This window comes from Panthera uncia, chromosome E1 (assembly GCF_023721935.1).
Source record: "Panthera uncia isolate 11264 chromosome E1, Puncia_PCG_1.0, whole genome shotgun sequence".
NCBI lineage: Eukaryota > Metazoa > Chordata > Mammalia > Carnivora > Felidae > Panthera > Panthera uncia.
This window is the reverse complement of record NC_064814.1, coordinates 10,983,410-11,001,501: the sequence shown is the minus strand read 5'-3', so window position 1 is coordinate 11,001,501 and position 18,092 is coordinate 10,983,410. Positions and strand designations below refer to the sequence as shown.

The 18,092-nt window shown below is 44.1% G+C and overlaps 3 protein-coding genes across 3 annotated transcripts; all 3 read left to right on the top strand.

The window, feature by feature from the left end:
• Window positions 1–270: 270 nt before the first annotated feature.
• On the top strand, window positions 271–1,143 carry LOC125927632 (keratin-associated protein 3-3). The gene has a single exon (XM_049638128.1). The coding sequence runs from the start codon at window positions 677–679 to the stop codon at window positions 971–973; it is 297 nt and encodes a 98-aa protein (XP_049494085.1). The 5' UTR covers window positions 271–676; the 3' UTR covers window positions 974–1,143.
• A 3,162-nt stretch (window positions 1,144–4,305) lies between these two features.
• LOC125927672 (uncharacterized) lies at window positions 4,306–7,579 on the top strand. The gene is given in 3 exon segments (XM_049638165.1): window positions 4,306–4,970; window positions 4,972–6,330; window positions 7,261–7,579. Coding segments are annotated over 3 exon segments (2,343 nt in total).
• A 4,038-nt stretch (window positions 7,580–11,617) lies between these two features.
• Window positions 11,618–12,274, top strand: LOC125926523 (keratin-associated protein 3-3). Its single transcript, XM_049636028.1, has one exon. The coding sequence runs from the start codon at window positions 11,853–11,855 to the stop codon at window positions 12,147–12,149; it is 297 nt and encodes a 98-aa protein (XP_049491985.1). The 5' UTR covers window positions 11,618–11,852; the 3' UTR covers window positions 12,150–12,274.
• Window positions 12,275–18,092: the final 5,818 nt, after the last annotated feature.

Genomic DNA, 18,092 nt, shown 5'->3' with positions numbered 1-18,092 from the left:
AGAATAATACAACCTTTTAAGACTCATTATAGATTAAAAATAATGAAAAGGGGTTTCATCGTATTCCATTTTGGCTGTCACCCTGCTTGCTCAATAGAACCTGAATTCTATCCTCAATAAACAAGGTAACTATGTCTGAGATTCATATCGTCATATGCAACATTCATCTATAAGTGTCATGTCCTTGTTGACTTCACTGAGAAAATGGTCCAATTAACCATTTGAGTTGTATGTTCTGGTATTAGTAATTAAAAATTGTATGTTATGCATATTATTTTAAATTAAGGGGGAGAAAAACAAGGAAAAGAATACAGCCTCTGAAACTATAGCTGAATTCAGTCACTCAGACTGATTATCCATATTTCATGTAAGGTTTGGCATTCCAAGACCCTGTGAAGATAAAATGCAATCATCTTATGACAAAAGTGACAAGTCAATGAGTCAAAAACATGATGTATCTTAGTAAGGGCACGACTCTTAATGGACAAGTAAATACCAAACTGATTAGAGAATCTTAGTGAAGAGGGGTGGGATAAACAAAAATGACAGGAAGCCTTCTGGTTGGACCAACACCCACTGAGGACCATATATAAGAGCCCCAAAGCAAGAGGAGACATTTGTATCTCAGAAACCTCATCTTTCCAAGAAACCAAAAGCAAACCAGATTCCCAGCGCCATGGCTTGCTGTGTCCCCTGCTGCTGCAGCGTCCCCACCGGCCCCGCCACCACCATCTGCTCCTCTGACAGATGCTGCCGGTGCGGAGTCTGCCTGCCCAGCACCTGCCCACACACGACTTGGTTACTGGAGCCAACCTGCTGTGACAACTGCCCCCCACCCTGCCACATTCCCCAGCCCTGTGTGCCCACCTGCTTCCTGCTCAACTCCTGCCAGCCCACCCCGTGCCTGGAGACCATCAACCTCACAACCTATACCCAGCCCAGCTGTGAGCCCTGCATCTCAAGCTGCTGCTGAGCGATGGCTGCTTTGCTCTGTGCCTGACAATGAAGAACCCAGAAGCTGTCTACTCAATATTCATTTGCCTCAGTAGTTGATCATGATGTTGAGGCAGACCAGATGGCCCAGACATGGAAAACCTACCTTTGATTTTAATGGAAAGAAAATCAAGAATTTCTTTATGGTTATTTGCCTGAATAACCATTTGGTTCATTTGGGCAGGTGAACATCATCTATTATTGAAATTCTATTGAAATCTGTAAGAACCCAGACTATATTTTCTTGGTCATGTTGCTTCTTGGATCCCATTTCTTATAGTGGATATTTTCAGAGTAAAAAAAAAATTCTTGATGGGTTTTCCAATAAACTTTATTTCTCTGGCAAGATATGTTGCTTGTTTATGTTAGAGTTTTTGGTATATTTCCTTAATTTAAAAAAAAAAGGTAAAGATAAGATGATTATTTTATTTAACAAAAAAAAAAAAAAAACAGAACAATCTTCTAAAAGAATGACTGGAACTAGCTAGCTTCTAGGCTGCTAACTTCAAACTGGTTAGCTTTTCCATTCTCCTCTTTTCCTCAGACAAATGCAATTTGAAGTGAGCCAACATTTACTTAACCTACATTTTGCTGAGGAAATCACATTATTAACTCACACAATCCTTAAAACATCGCTAATAGATGAGAAAAATGAAGCTGTAAGAGTTACTCAACATTCTCAAAGTTACTTAGTAAGAAAGCCAGAATTCAGCTCCTCGTATGTCTGATTTTAAAGCCCTATTCTTTCTGCCATATCACAGAGCCTCCAACTCTAAGGACCAGAAGCTGAACTGACAGTTATGGCCTCAACTTACAACATGCAAGAGAAATATAAAATGTAAGAATCTTTAGCAAAATCATCACATCCAATTTTAACAGAAAAGGATCTAGTGGCTCACAGATTAAAAGTGGCAGGTATTCAGTTCTAAGACCGAGTCACTTAGTAGGCCTATCAATTTCAACTTCATTTCCCTTAGAGAAAACTTAAGTGGTCAACTCCAGTAGCAGGGCACTAGGAATATATTTCTACTGGCCACCATCAACAGAATGCCAAAACTCTTTAGGAAATGGGCTGAGAACTGGAGCTAAAAACTTGATTAAACATGATTTAATCTATGACTTAACTATACTTCTTTTTACCAGCCTACTTCATTTTATCTTAAGCAGATTATCCTTTGCCCTGCCTTAGAAAGATAACACACATAGAATACATATACAACACATATTACGATGTATGTATGTATGATGCATGTATAATGTATATAAGTATCATTAATATATAAAGGCACAAGTCAAAATCTGAAAAGTACTGATCTAAAACTAAAAGAATATTTGTGAAAAAGAAAAAGGCAGGGAAGGGAAGCAGCAAGTGCCTATAAATATACAAGTTTCTAGGGGCACTGGGTGGCTCAGTCAGTTGAGCATCCAACTTCAGCTCAGGTCATGATCTCACAGTTTGTGGGTTTGAGCCCTGCATCCGGGTCCAGGCTGACAGTGTGGAGCCTGCTTGGGATTCTCTCTCTCCCTCTTCCTCTGCTCCTCCCCTGCTCATGCTCTCTCTCTCAAAAAATAAACAAACATTTAAAAAAACATTTTTAAATAAATAAACATGTTTCTAAATACCCTTAGTGTGCGTGTCAGTCCCTCAAGAATGAGATTGCTCACAGGATCTTATAGGCTCATCAGTGGTTTAAATGAACAGAATTTAGCAGCCATGGGGTACATGGGGCACAACCTAGAATACTGCCAACAAGTGATTTCGTTCATTCACTCATTCATTTGGCCAATATTTCATGAGTGCTTCCCTTGTGCCAGGCATCATATCCGTGCTAAGGATGTAAAGATAAAAGAAATGTTATTACCTTGAGTGCTCTCAAGTTTCTCTCAGATCTGGTGAGGGAAACAGACAAGTTACTGCAATCACAATACATGTGGCCTACATATGGCGGATGGGTATATTTATGATGCCATGTGGTTCCTGCTGTGACTGAGATGTGAGCAGCACAGCATGCAAGCACACAGAAAGAGTAACTAAAACCCAGATTTGGTGATTCAGCGTCAGGGTGAGGGATAGTTATGGAAAGCCACCAAGCTATCCAGGCTAAGTGTTAAAAGATGACCAGGCAGGAGAGGTGGGGAGTGGCTGCTCCAGACAGAACAGCACCTTACTAACTCATCATGAATTGAAAGCACTGAAGATGGGGAGAAGAGGAGGAGAGGATGAGGAGAGAAGAAATACAAAGACTTCTGAGGTTGGGGCTCCTTAAGCAAAGGGTTTCAAGCCTGAAACCTCCAAGCAAAAAGTTCTGAAGCAAGAAACTAACAATCATATTTTGTTTCTTTTTATTATCAACCTTTAGTTTATGTCTTCACTATCACAGACAGCCCTGTAGGGGTCAAGGGCAAGCCACCCCAAAATGTGCCACTGAAAGGGCGGGCCTACGCCGGCCGACTCCATCTTGTTCTGTGTCCTTCACCTTGACCACACCTCCTCCCCTTGAGTACCCCCCCCCCACCTGCCTAACAGGACTCGGACCCTTCCCCAGGACCCTTCCCCAGCCAATCGGCTGAGGCCATAGCCATTACCTCACCAACTGCCCCTAGGCCCCAATAAAACCTTTGTCCTTTTGAAATTCGCTCTCTTTCCCTGGTATCTCACCGCTGCGTTGGTGCAGGTAGGGGATTGAGCTCGAGCTAGCTCGAATAAAGGCTCTTTGCCTTTGCATCGGACTCGGCTCCCTAGTGGTCTTTGGGGATCACGAATTCTGGGCATAACATTTGGGGGCTCGTCCGGGATCCCCAAGACCCCCGAGGGACCCCCGACCCGGAGAGCCTGACTGGCCACGATTAGTGTCTGTCTGTTTGTTCTGTCTTTTCTGTGTGAGCTCATTTCTGGAATTCTGGTAGTGCCTGACGCGGTCTAAGTGGACGCACTGGAGGACCACGGGCCAGGAGTTTCGGAAGACGTTCCGATTCTCCCTTCTGGAGGGACGTGGAATCCCCTCAAAGGTCTGAGACGAGGCGGGTCGCTCCCGCTGGTCGGCGTGAGGCCGTCGTCTTTGGAGGGATGTGGAATCCCCTCATCGGTTTTGGAGGGACGTGGAATCCCCTCAAATGTCTAAGCTAGCTCTCAGTTTTGCTTCCATGGAGTTGGAAGACTTTCTAGGGGCCCTCTGTTTGTCTGTTTTTGTGTTTCTCTGTTTTGTTCTGTGGACTTACTGGACGGACGTTATGGGACAGACTCAGACTACTCCTCTAAGTATTATGATTGATCACTTTAAGGATGTGAGGGGAAGAGCTAACAACCTCAGTATGGAAGTCCGAAAGGGTCGGTTGCAGTTTTTTTGTTCTAGCGAGTGGCCAACTTTCAATGTCGGATGGCCACCAGAGGGGACCTTCGACCTCCCTACCATCCACCGAGTCAGGAGTATCATCTCTCAGCCTAAGACGGGCCATCTTGATCAGCTCCCTTACATTATCACTTGGCAGGACCTTGTAGAAGACCCACCCTCTTGGCTTAAGCCCTTCCTAACCCTGCTCCCTCTGGAGCCAAAACCCATTCTTGCTTTGCAGGAGACAGAGAAGAGGAAAAGTCTTACCCAGCCTTCAGCACCCCTCTACCCTGTCCTACAGGGGGGTACTGAAGAAGAATTAATTTTTCCTCCCCCGTATAACCCTTCTAGGATGCCGGAAGAACACCATCCTCCCACTCCGGGGGAGGCAGACGCTGTTCCGAGAGTGGGAGGCAGAAACGCTCCAGGGGCAAGCCCGCCCTTTACCAGACAAAGGGCTCAGAGGGAGCAATCCGCCTCCGCCTCCGACTCCACTATTCTGCCCCTGCGAGCCACCGGACCCCCAGACGCAGAGGGGAATCAGCCCCATCACTATTGGCCTTTTGCCACTAGTGACCTCTACAATTGGAAAGCTCAGAATCCTAAGTTTTCCGAGAAACCGGCAGGGCTTATTGATTTATTAGACTGTTCTTTTTACCCATCAGCCCACGTGGGATGATTGCCAGCAGCTTTTGCAGGTCCTGTTCACTACTGAAGAAAGAGAAAGAATACTCAGTGGGGCCCGAAAACTAGTTCCGGGCGCAGACGGGAATCCCACCACCAACCAGGCTCAGATAGAGGCCTCCTTCCCCTTAACTCGGCCCCAGTGGGATTTCAACACGGCAGAAGGTAAGGAGAGGCTCCGGGTCTACCGCCAGACTCTAATGGGGGGTCTCCGAATGGCTGCTAGAAAGCCAACCAATTTGGCCAAGGTAGGAAATGTACAACAGGGAAAAGATGACTCTCCGGCTGCCTTTTTAGAACGGATCATGGAGGCATTCCGTACCTATACCCCCATGGATCCAGAGGCTCCGGAAAGCAAGGCAGCTGTTATCATGGCCTTTGTAAACCAATCGGCCATAGACATTAGGAGAAAATTACAAAAAATAGATAGACTAGGAGAAAAAAGTCTGCAGGACTTACTGGTGGTAGCCGAAAAGGTATATAATAACCGGGAGCCCCCTGAGGACAAGTAGGCTCGCGCTATGGCGGCTGCCAGCAGTAAGCAGACTCGAGACCTTGCCAGAATACCACTAGCTACCACTGCTGACTTCCCCGAGGAACGAGACCGCCGTCTCCGGCAGCTGGCAGACGACCCAAGAAAAGGTAAAGGAACCACCAAGGGGGGGAAGCAGAGGCTGCAGAAGGATCAGTGTGCATACTGCAAGGAGATAGGGCATTGGGCCCAAGATTGTCCAAAAAGGGCCGGCAGGAAGGGAAGCAAGACTGATCGAGTAAAAGTCCTAGAGCTAGATGAACTAAGTGATTAGGGGAGTCGGGGTTCGGACCCTCTCCCCGAACCCAGGGTAACTCTTAAAGTGGAGGGGACCCCTGTTGACTTCCTTGTCGACACCGGAGCACAACATTTGGTCCTCTGTACCCCACAAGGAAAACTAGCCAACAAGAAGTCCTGGGTACAAGGGGCAACTGGTATGAGCCAGTATTCATGGACTACCCGAAGAACAGTAGATTTGGGAACGTGCCAGGTATCCCACTCCTTTATGGTAATACCAGAATGCCCCTACCCGCTGTTAGGACAGGACTTACTGACCAAGATTGGAACTCAGATAACTTTCAGACAAGGGGGGCCTCAGGTCACCGATGGCAAGGGCCACCCCATCCAGGTCCTGACCATGAAACTGGAGGATGAATACCTCCTCCACCAGGAGGCACTCCCGAGAGAGGATAATATAGACAGATGGCTACAAGAATTCCCCTCGGTTTGGGCAGAGACAGGGGGGATGGGACTAGCAGCTCATAGGACCCCAGTCCTGGTAGAGCTCAAGCCAGGAGAGAGTCTGGTAAGGATCAAACAATACCCCTTGTCTCAGGAGGCCCGGAAGGGGATCCAGCCACACATCCAGAGACTACGAAGCCTAGGGGTACTAGTTCCTTGCCAGTCTGCCTGGAACACCCCCTTACTGCCGGTCAAAAAGCCTCACACAAATGACTACCGACCGGTACAAGACCTCCGGGAAGTAAATAAGAGGGTCGCGGACATACACCCAACTGTTCCCAACCCATATACTCTCTTGAGCTCCTTGGCGCCCTCCAGGGTCTGGTATACTGTACTAGATTTAAAGGACGCCTTCTTCAGTCTGCCGTTGGCACCCCAGAGCCAACCCTTGTTCGCCTTTGAGTGGCATGATCCGGAGGAGGGCTACAGTGGGCAACTCACCTGGACACGGCTACAGGGATTCAAAAATTCACCCACCATCTTCGACGAGGCACTACACGAGGACCTGGTATTTACAGACACCTTCTCTGGCTGGGTGGAGGCATACCCAACCAAGCATGAAACGGCTCAGACGGTGGCTAAGAAGCTACTAGAAGACATCTTACCCAGGTATGGTTTTCCTGCCATGGTAGGATCAGACAATGGACCAGCTTTTATCTCGCAGGTAACACAGGCAGTAGCCAAGGCGGTGGGGGCAAACTGGAAATTACATTGTGCTTATAGGCCCCAGAGCTCAGGACAGGTAGAAAGAATGAATAAAACCCTAAAAGAGACCCTTACCAAATCAACCATGGAGACTGGCGGGGACTGGGTGACTCTCCTACCGTATGCCCTTTACCGGGTTAGAAACACTCCTTACACTCTGGGTTTTACTCCCTACGAGATCATGTTTGGCAGGCCACCCCCTGTTATTCCCAGCCTTCGAGCTGAACTTATTGCTGAGTTTAAAGATCAAGAACTTTTTCTTCCCTTGAGCAGGCTCCAGAGGGCGCACGAGGATATTTGGCCGTGCCTCCGTGCCATCTACGAGGCTGACCCGATCCCGACATCTCATCAGTACAGGCCGGGAGACTGGGTCTACGTCAAGAGGCACCACCGAGAGACTCTCGAGCCGCGCTGGAAGGGACCCTACATCGTGGTGTTGACAACCCCCACTGCTCCCAAGGTAGATGGCATCGCGACCTGGGTCCATCACACCCACGCTCAGCCAGCAGACCCCTCCTCGATCCGGAAGGACGTTGTCACTCGATGGGCCATCAGTCGGGACCAACACAACCCGCTCAAGCTCAAGCTATAGCGCATTCGACCTACCTAATATTGGTAACTCTGTTAACTCTGCTTGTCATTGCTCATGCTGCCGGGAGTCCCCACGCCCCCCAAAACGTCACCTGGCAGATCATAGACACCAGCTCGGGGACAATACTTAATCAGACGTCCCAGAGCCACCCCAGGGACACTTGGTTCCCAGAACTTTGCGTAAACCTCCAAACTCTGTTCCCCTTGTCACCATAAATGCAGCCGGTCCCATGATTGGGTCCCTAAGCTACATGACAAGGGGGGGAATGAAAGGGCGGGCCTATGCCGGCCGACTCCATCTTGTTCTGTGTCCTTCCCCTTGACCACACCTCCTCCCCTTGAGTAACCCCCCCCCCCACCTGCCTAACAGGACTCGGACCCTTCCCCAGGACCCTTCCCCAGCCAATCGGCTGAGGCCATAGCCATTACCTCACCAACTGCCCCTAGGCCCCAATAAAACCTTTGTCCTTTTGAAATTCGCTCTCTTTCCCTGGTATCTCACTGCTACGTCAGTGCAGGTAGAGGATTGAGCTCGAGCTAGCTCGAATAAAGGCTCTTTGCTTTTGCATCGGACTCGGCTCCCTAGTGGTCTTTGGGGATCACGAATTCTGGGCATAACACCACCTTGGCATACTGATTATTGTAACTAAAAATTACTTAAGAAACAGCCTATGCAAGCACATTCAGACCCTCCTCTGTCCATGAGAAAGCAGGGAATAAATTTCTCATGGGAAAGGTACCCTCCCTGCACAATGAAGTAAAGAGACATCCTTATTATCACCAGAGAGGAAATTTAGAGCTGAGAAGGCTGTATAAAGAAACCTTGCTACCTTTTACTAATTTACTACCACAGTCCTAAGTCTGTTTACAATTCCTTACTATTTGAAGCTCCCAAAGTTAAGTTTTCTTTGACCTATCAATTCCTCATATATTGTCTCTTTGTCTAAAAAGTATAAAAACTGCTTGCCTTGTCATTTCTTTAGGTCTCAATTCCATTATTGGGCTTCTGTGTGTACATAATAAACTTTGGTGTTTTTTCCTGTTAATCTGTCTCATGTAACTCTAATTCTTCGGTCAGTTGAAGGACCATCAAGGGGAGAAAAATTTTTCCTTCCCCACACCCCCAATGATTATAGACGGTATAATTAAAACTGGGCAAGTGTGTGTGTGTGTGTGTGTGTGTGTGTGTGTGTGTGTAGACTTTCAGCAATTTGAAAATCTATCTCATCAAGAATAACCATGTTTTTCCTGCATTCGCTCAAAGGAAAAGGGTACCCTTTATTTCTAAAAATAGAATGTTTAGTATCTCTGACACATACTAAACTTAAACCACAAAAAAGGTAGCTCAATCTCAATTAAGTCCTATATTTAGTCTTTTAACAAGTCAGTCACCAGACCGTCTAAGGCAAATTAGCTCACCTCTCTAGGATTCACAGTCATAATTTACAAATAAAGGATAGTTATTCCCAGGTCACTTAGACCATTGGCAAAGAAAAGAAATTTTATTAAAGTACTATACGTCTTTTCAATAAAAGAGATGAGTTTATCATAAACTTTTTATTTTATAAGTTTCTAATCTATAACTTTAAATCTTATTTATAATTATGGAAACGTAACATTCTACACAGAACAGTACCAATTTCTTTATCCTCATAAGCTTGACTTAAAGTAGTATTGCATTCTAAGTAAGACAACACTCTCTTTTTGCCATGAACTTCTGTGAGAAACTGCAAACCTCTCTGCAATGTTTTTCTTAAAACGTCAAAATAATTTCCTTTTGCTTATAATTTTTATGATTTTAGAGCCCTTCCTATCATAACATACAATAACAGTAGCTTATAATAATATATTCACAATAAGCCTTCCATCAGACTCCAAGTTCCATGAGACCAAGAATGATGTCTATTTTGTTCACTCTCTTATATCCAACATTTACCACAGTGTTTGGCATATGGGAACTGCTGGATATATGTTTATTAAATTATTTTTAAAATACTGAAAATATAAGGGTGCCAGGGTGGCTCAGTTGGTTAAGGACCCAATTCTTGGTTTCGCTCAGGTCATGACCTCATGGCTTGTGAGATCAAGCCCCACATCGGGCTCTGCACTGACAGTGTGGAGCCTGCTTGGGATTCTCTCTCTCCCTCTGTCTCTGCCCCTCCCTAGCACACATGCTCTAAATAAATAAATAAATAAATAAACTTAAAAAAAAAGTTTTAAAACAAAATTTTAAAAATACTGAAAATATAAATCAGTCCTCAGTAAAAGAGTGAGAAATCTGGCAGGTATTCACTCAAAGATAAATCTGGGTGAAGTCCAGGGATACCAAAAGAGATTGCAAATCCTTTCTTCCAAGCAGAGCCATAGAGAACTTTGTTAAAATTTGAAGTTTATTAATTTCTATCCCAGCTGTTTTCTCTAACTGTAGGTGTGAACCTTCAGATAAATGTTTGCTACTTCCTGTGAGGTTGCTCTTTTACTTTTCTGCAGCTATTTTTTTTCTTCTTTAGACTGCTTTTTTCCCCTATTCCTTACCTTGAGTTTGTCTGATCTGCAACTTACTTGGATAATGATGATAATAATTTATCTCTGTATAGCACTTTATGATTGTCTATGGACAAAAATCTTCTGAATGGAAGAATATAGATATTATGATCCTTACTTTGAAAAGGAGAAAGACAAGGTTTTAAAAAAATGAATGATCTGGCATAACAAGGAAGGCAATGAGAAGGACTGGATCCAGTAAAGAGCTATTCTGACTCCTAATGTGGTCCACAGTTGTTAACTATTGCCACAATTATCATCTTGAAAATAACCCAAATTATTAATAATGTAAAAATTTTAAGTAACTTTGAAGTATAATTATATAATGAATGCTAGGAAATATTAAAAATAACATTATCGGGCACCTGGCTGGCTCAGTCGGTTAAGCATCCAACTTCAGCTCAAGTCACGATCTCACAGTTTATGAGTTCGAGCCCCGCATTGGGCTCTGTGCTGACAGTTCAGAGCCTGGAGCCTGCTTCAGATTCTGTGTCCCTCTCTCGCTCTGCCCCTCCCTCGCTCATGCTCTCTCTCTCTCTCTCTCTCTCTCTTTAAGAATAAATAAACATTAAAAAAAATTTTAAATAACATTATCAAATATATTTAAGAATACAAGATAATGAAAATATGTATGTTTAAGAAAAAAGGCAAGTTATAGAACCATAGGTAAAATGATTCCAGTACTAAAGTGATAAACAAATGTATTAAAAAAAAATGACTAGGGGCGCCTGGGTGGCTCAGTCAGTTAAGCGTCCGACTTCAGCTCAGGTCATGATCTCACGGTCCGTGAGTTTGAGCCCCACGTCCAGCTCTGTGCTGACAGCTCAGAGCCTGGAGCCTGCTTCAGATTCTGTGTCTCCCTCTCTCTCTGCCCCTCCCCTGCTCATGCTCTGTCTCTCTGTGTCTCAAAAATAAATAAAAACATTAAAAAAAATGACTAGAGGGATATACACAAGTATGAATACAGAATTTCTCTTGATGATAAGATTATGAGTGAGTTTTCTTTATACTTTACTATTCTGTCCAAATTTTTAAATAAATATAAAATATGTATAGTCAAAAATGAAATAATAGGTGTTTTTTAAAAGTCTGCCCATATTTCTCAATAGCATATTTCTTCATATTAATGTAAGTTTGATCTTCAAAAGTCCCAAAACTTAACTAACACAATGTTATGTGCTAGTTACATCTCAACAAAAAATTATGTAATTTTTTTAAAAGTCCCAAAGCAAAAAAAAAAAAAAAAAAGTTACTAAACTTAAGTTCAGCTTTTTAAAACATCATCAGAACAACTGATACAGATAAAGGTAAAGAGAATGAACACTAGACTAGCACCAGAGATAAGACCTACATACTACAGGTGTAGTATCACGCAATATTTCCCAGCAAGGCCGGTGTCAGAATTATAATAGCAGAAGTTTTTGGTGACACATCATAAAGCTTGTGTTCCAGTCACAAATAGCAAGAGTAATCAGTGCCGATTTAGCAAGGAACTCAAATAAATGTTAATTAGGAGAATACAGACTCTTTACAAGCATCTAAATGTCAAACCAATCAAAGGATAATGGGTACACTAATATAAACAAGAACCAGGAAAGAAGCCTTCTGGTTGGACCAACACCCACTGGGAAGGGTATATAAGGGCCTCAAAGAAAGGAGAGACAGTCACAACTCAGAAGTTTCATCTATAGTTACAACCAAATCAATTAAAAACACAGATTCCCAGCGCCATGGCTTGCTGTGTCCCCTGCTGCTGCAGCGTCCCCACCGGCCCCGCCACCACCATCTGCTCCTCTGACAGATGCTGCCGGTGCGGAGTCTGCCTGCCCAGCACCTGCCCACACACGACTTGGTTACTGGAGCCAACCTGCTGTGACAACTGCCCCCCACCCTGCCACATTCCCCAGCCCTGTGTGCCCACCTGCTTCCTGCTCAACTCCTGCCAGCCCACCCCGTGCCTGGAGACCATCAACCTCACAACCTATACCCAGCCCAGCTGTGAGCCCTGCATCTCAAGCTGCTGCTGAGCGATGGCTGCTTTGCTCCATGCCTGATGCTGAAAGAGTCAACCCAGAAGCTTTCGTGTTCACCTGTCTCGTTACCTGCAACTAACTGACTCTGCTTTCCAAGTTGGAACAAGGATGATGTTATCACTGACAACTCTCCCTCAAAAAGAAATCAAGAGACTTTTGATGGCCATATGGTAGATATCAGTGACCCAGGGCAATGTGAACAGGTGGATGCTACAGGCTTCCCAAAGTTTTTCATCTCCTCCATACTAAAGTTTCTCTTTCTTTGGGTGCTTCAGGAATTCTGTTTCCAGTGCTGGGTGGTATCTTTCTCGAAACGGAGGAGCTTCTTCATGATCACACTAATAAATTTTACATCTCTGGCATAGCACAAATGTCTACAATTACTTTTGTTTATTCTTATTAATTCATTAATGTACTTCTTAACTCCAAAAGTCAGCATTTTAAGAAAAACTAAGAACAATCTGCAAAATTAAACATGGTGACAGTACAAATATTTCTTGCTTTCATTGTTCTTGTTGTTTTAAAAAAACTAAATGGCCTCACATATGCAATGGTCCCCCATATCAGCACACTTGCAAATAGACTTTCCCTGACTTGTCCTCCCCAAAAACGGTTTAAGGTATATTGGGAAATACTGAACATGATATGAAGATATAACATATCAACTCCAGGGGACCTGATCTGTTTATGTTAAAAAAAATTAGTAACCTCATAATGTCATTATTCATTCAGTAAACATTTTTAAATACCTAATGATGTGCCTTGGATTTTATTGTCCCTGCTCAAAATGAGCAGACTGCCTAGTAGGTCAAGCACATGCAAACACAATACCCATTCATTCCTTCATGCAATTAACAATTATTAATTGAAGCAAGGCACTGTATTGTAATAAAAATATTAAGTGCTCTATTAGTAGTGTTAGTAAAGTGCTGTGATACCATAAAATTGAGAACAATTAAGAAATTAAGATTGCTGCCATGGTCATAAACAGGAAAAAGACATAGTCAAAGACAAACTGACTGAAGCGGGTGGTCAAAGGGATATGGAAGAGAAGAGGCTGTCAGAGAGATTAGGCAGTGGCATTATGTCACGATCTGAGCATGGGAACAGAGAAGGAAGAGAGAATTTGAAAAGGAAATACTATATTCTGCTCTAGATATGTCAAGTTTGAGTCACAGGTGGCATATCTAACTAGAGTTTAGATGGCTGGAATTTGTACAACAGTGTTCTAGAGAGGAAGAATATATATAAGGGAAGGTGCAGAAGTCTATGTAAAAGTTCTTATCAAGTACTTGCAGAGAGCTTGGTTGAATGCATACAGGATGAAATTTCATGAGGCTAACAGAGTGGCTGCTGGGGGATAAAAAGCTGAATGGAGATACCAAAATTCAGTCAATTCTAACAGACACTGAAATTCCAGTACACCTAGAGATGACAAAGCTCTCCGAGTACCTGTGGCACTCAACTGATGTTCCAGAAGGACACACCAAAAGAGTAAAAAGTACAACCTTGAGTAAAGAACACACCAAATCATACTTTCTCTCAAAAAGTCTAAAACCAAGGCTTAGAGGATTAAGAGGATCTTCCAGTGATTTAACTTCCTGTCAGAACAAAACTCAACACTCAGCACTCTACAACATATCAAGACTTCCTAAAATACATCATCCAGAATGAACAACATACAATTAAAAATTGTCAGACACGTGAAGAAACAGGAAAACGTCATCCATAATAAAGAGAAAAAGCAGCCAATAAAAACAGGTCCATAGATAACACAGATGTTAGAATCCGCAGACAAACATTTTATAACAGTTATTATAAGTATTTTCATGGACATAGGGAAAGATGAACACAATGTGAAAGGAAAAAAGTGAAGAAGATGGGGCGCCTGGGTGGCTCAGTCGGTTAGTCATGTGACTTCAGTTCAGGTCATGATCTCAAAATTTGTGAGTTCGAGCCCCACATCAGGCTCTGTGCTGACAGCTCAGAGCCTGCAGCCTGTTTCAGATTCTGTGTCTTCCTCTCTCTCTGCTCATCCTGCACTTGCTCTCTCTCTCTCTCTCTCTCTCTCTCAAAAATAAACAAACATTGAAAAAACTTTTAAGTGAACAAGATGAAGAAACTCAACAGAAAAGCAAATTTTTAATTTTTATTTAATAATAACAAACTAAATTTTAATTTTAATTATTTAAATTACAGAGATGCAAATAAAAATTCTAGAACTACAGAGTACCATCTGAAATAAAGAATTCAATAGATGGGCTTAATATCAGATTGGAAACTGCCAACTAGAAGTGAGGTCAGTGCATTAAGATAACTTAAAATAATGTTAAAATAGATCAAAATTATCAACACTAAAACAGAGAAAAAAAGGGATTGAAAAAAAAAATGAACAGAACCTGAGCAGCCTCCTGTTGGACAGTACCAAGTGACCCAACAATTATGAAATAGAAGTTCCACAGTGATAGGAAACTGAGGTAGAAAACTGGGATAGACAAAGGCTGAAAACTGTCTGAATTTAGTGATATATTTTATTAACCTACAAATCCCAAGCAGGTAACACAACCTACATACACACACACAAACACACACACACACACACACACACACACCACCTAGATATATCATAATCAAACTGATGTAATAAAAAAGATTAATAGGGCAGCACCTGGGTGGCTCAGTCGGATAAGCCTCCAACTCTTGATCTCAGCTCAGGTCATGATCTCCTGGTTTGTGGGATGGAGCCCTGCCGTCAGGCTCTGTGCTCACAGCCCAGGCTCACAGGCTGTGAGCACAGAGCCTGCTTGGGATTCTCTCTCTCTCTCTCTCTCTCTCTCTCTCTCTCGACAAATAAATTAACTTAAAAAAAATCAAATAGAATATCTTAAAAGAAATGAGAGTAAATACACATTCAACAGAGGACAGCAAAGAGAAAAAGACTGTCAGACTTCTATTCAGATAAAATGGATGTCAGAGGACAATCAAATCTTATTTTCAACGTCCTGGAAATTAAAAAAAAAAAAAAAAAAAAGTAACCCAGAGTTCTATAGTTTGCAAAAACCACCTTCAAAATTGAAGTAAAATGAAAACACTTTTGGATAAACAACGTTGATTAAAAAGTGTCATACGAAAGTTCACTTTCAAGCTTTGGTCCAAGACGGTGGCTGAGGGGCACCTGGGTGGCTCAGTCAGTTAAGCGACAGAGACTGGATTTCCGCTCAGGTCGTGACCTCACAGTCCTGATATGGAGCCCCACGTCAGGCTCTGTGCTGGGCATGGAGCCTGCCCGGGGTTCTCCCTCTCTCTCCCCCCTGCCCCTCCCTTGCTCCTGCATGGTCTTGCTCGCTCTCTCTCAATAAAAACAAACAAACAAAACAAAACACAACAAAGAAACAAACAAACAAACAAACCCAGATGGTGACTGGGCAGCTCCCCAACTCCCCTCCACCCACAGAAAACCGGCCTACAGCGACATTCGGAATAACTTCTTACAAAAACCTGAAGGTGAGACACAAGGCCACCGAGGCAGGTAGGAGAGGCGGGGACACAACCTTGCCATCAACGCCAGCCTGGGAGCCACCGGCAACCAGGCGGGAACTCAAAACCCGGAGCCTCTGCCTCAGTAGTGGCGCGCTCCACCCCCACCTCACGCATCCCAGTGTTCCGACACGCGCTTGAACGACGAAGCCTGCAAAACACCGAATCTCGAAAACCAACGGCGCTGGCACAGTGCTCAAACTTCAAGCGAAGGGGGCTCCCCTGCTTACAGTGAAGCGTGGGCGGCGGAGGGGCAGGCACGAGGACCTGCCACACACACCCAACACCCTTGCGGGGCGGCACCGAGCCGAAGCTGCTGGCGCCATCTTGGCGCTCTCCTCCGCGCATGCTCCAGAGCAGGAGCATCTCCCCAAAGGGAGCCTTTACACTGACCTGGTGCCTGGGTTTTTGCAGCCGCTGCCCTCTAGAGGACGCCTTTTGATCGCCTGGTTCTGGAGGCCAGGGGAATTTGTGTTCCTGGTCCCGTGGGAGTGTAATAATCTGTGTCACCCAGGAAGGAGCTCAGACCTCTGTCTGGCACCCCGATTTTTGTGACTGCTACCAGAGGACACCTGGTGTAGCCAGTGCGGCTAACGCTCATGTGTCCCACGGGGCTGTAAACAAAGCAGAAAGAGTTCATACCCAGGAGCTTGGTCTTTCTGTGAAGAGGCCTAATAGCTGATCATCATGGCTGTGCCTGAGGCTTCTAATGAAACGCACACCTGTGATCCTGTCTAGATGCCTCAGAGGATGGGCACTGTCTTCACCCTCACCCTCTGCTGCACTTCAGAGCACCAATGTCTCCTGAAAGGGAACACGTCTGGCGCCCTGGTTTTTGCCTGTGCCTTCCTGTTTCTGTAGCTGCTGTCCAAGGGACATCCTTTGATTGCCCGGCTGTGGGGGAGGTGTTGGGTTCCTGCATCCCACATGACTGTGGCGGCTGGGGAGATGTTGCTCAGCAGGTTGCCACCCCAAGGGCACTATGTAGACAATGCACACCCCCAAGTCTTTCTGTGAAGAGGAGGCTGCTTGCTTATCCTGGAGCGTCAGCCTGAGGGCAAGGCTCCAGGCTGGTCACACATTTAGTGCTGAGCAGCTCTCAAGGAATATAGCCTATGAACACCATCTTGGTGTTTCCCTCTGTCTTGCTTCGGCTTAGTGGTATGACCCAGAAAAGGGTTTATACACTCATCTGTAGCCCCTATTTTTGTGACCGCTACCCAGAGGAAACCTCCAGATCACCTGGCTTTGGTGGGCAGAGGGGCTTATGCTTACAGTCCCACAGGACTGTATTTATTTGCATACTTTAAAGAGCTAATGCCTAAGAGTCTGGTTCCAGTCAGCCTGAATCTAGATGCTAAGGCCCTCCCCTTTGGGGCACTGACAGGTCTTGGCACATCCTCAACTGCTGGGAGCTATTAAAAATATAATAGGCTACTTGGACAAGCACAGAGGTTGGAGACACAATCGAGAGCCCGGGCAGGGCTGAACAACAGGGCCCAGCTCCTACATGAGGCCACTCCTTCAAGACTGGGAGAGGTGGTTCTTTCGTCTACTGTATAGAAACCAACACAGAGAGTTGAGCAAGATGAAGAAACAGAGGAATATCTTCCAAATGAAAGAATAAGATAAAACAAAGTGGATTAAAGACTGGAACATAAGATCTGAAACCACAAAACTCCTAGAAGAAAACATAGGCAGTAAGCTCCTGGATATAGGTCTTGACTATGATTTCTTTTAAATCTGATCCCCACAGCAAAAGGAACAAAAGCAAACAAGTGGGACCACATCAAACCAAAAAGCTTCTGCACAGCAAAGGAAATCAGCAACAAAATGAAAGGGCAATCTACTGAATGGGAGACAATATTTACAAATCATATATCTGATAAGGGCAAATGTCCAAAATGTATAAAGAATTCATACAGCTCAATGGCAAAGACACAATCCAATTTAAAAAAACGGGCAGAATATCTGAATAGATATTTTTCCAAAGAAGACATACAAAAGGACAATAGGTACATGAAAAGATGTTTACATCATTAATCATCTGGGAGATGCAAATCAATACCACAATGAGATACCATCTCACATCAATCAAAATGGTGGGTATCAAAAAGATAAGAAATAACAAGTGGTGGTAAGATGTGGAGAAAATGGAACCCTCATGCACTTTTGATGAGAATGTAAAATGGTGTAAATTGGAAAACACTATGGAAGTTCCCCCAAAAAAATTAAAAATAGAACTATCAGCAATTCCACTTCTGTGTATTTGTCTGAAGAAAATGAAAACATCAACTCAAAAAGATATATGCACTCCCATGTTAATTGCAGCGTTATTTACAATAGCCAAGAAATAGAAACAACCTATATATATGGCATATTATTCAGCCATAAGAAAAG

What these genes read in the sequence shown, in the direction of transcription:
- LOC125927632 (XM_049638128.1), top strand. Translation starts at nt 677, where the DNA reads ATGGCTTGCTGTGTCCCCTGCTGCTGCAGCGTCCCCACCGGCCCCGCC.
- LOC125926523 (XM_049636028.1), top strand. Translation starts at nt 11,853, where the DNA reads ATGGCTTGCTGTGTCCCCTGCTGCTGCAGCGTCCCCACCGGCCCCGCC.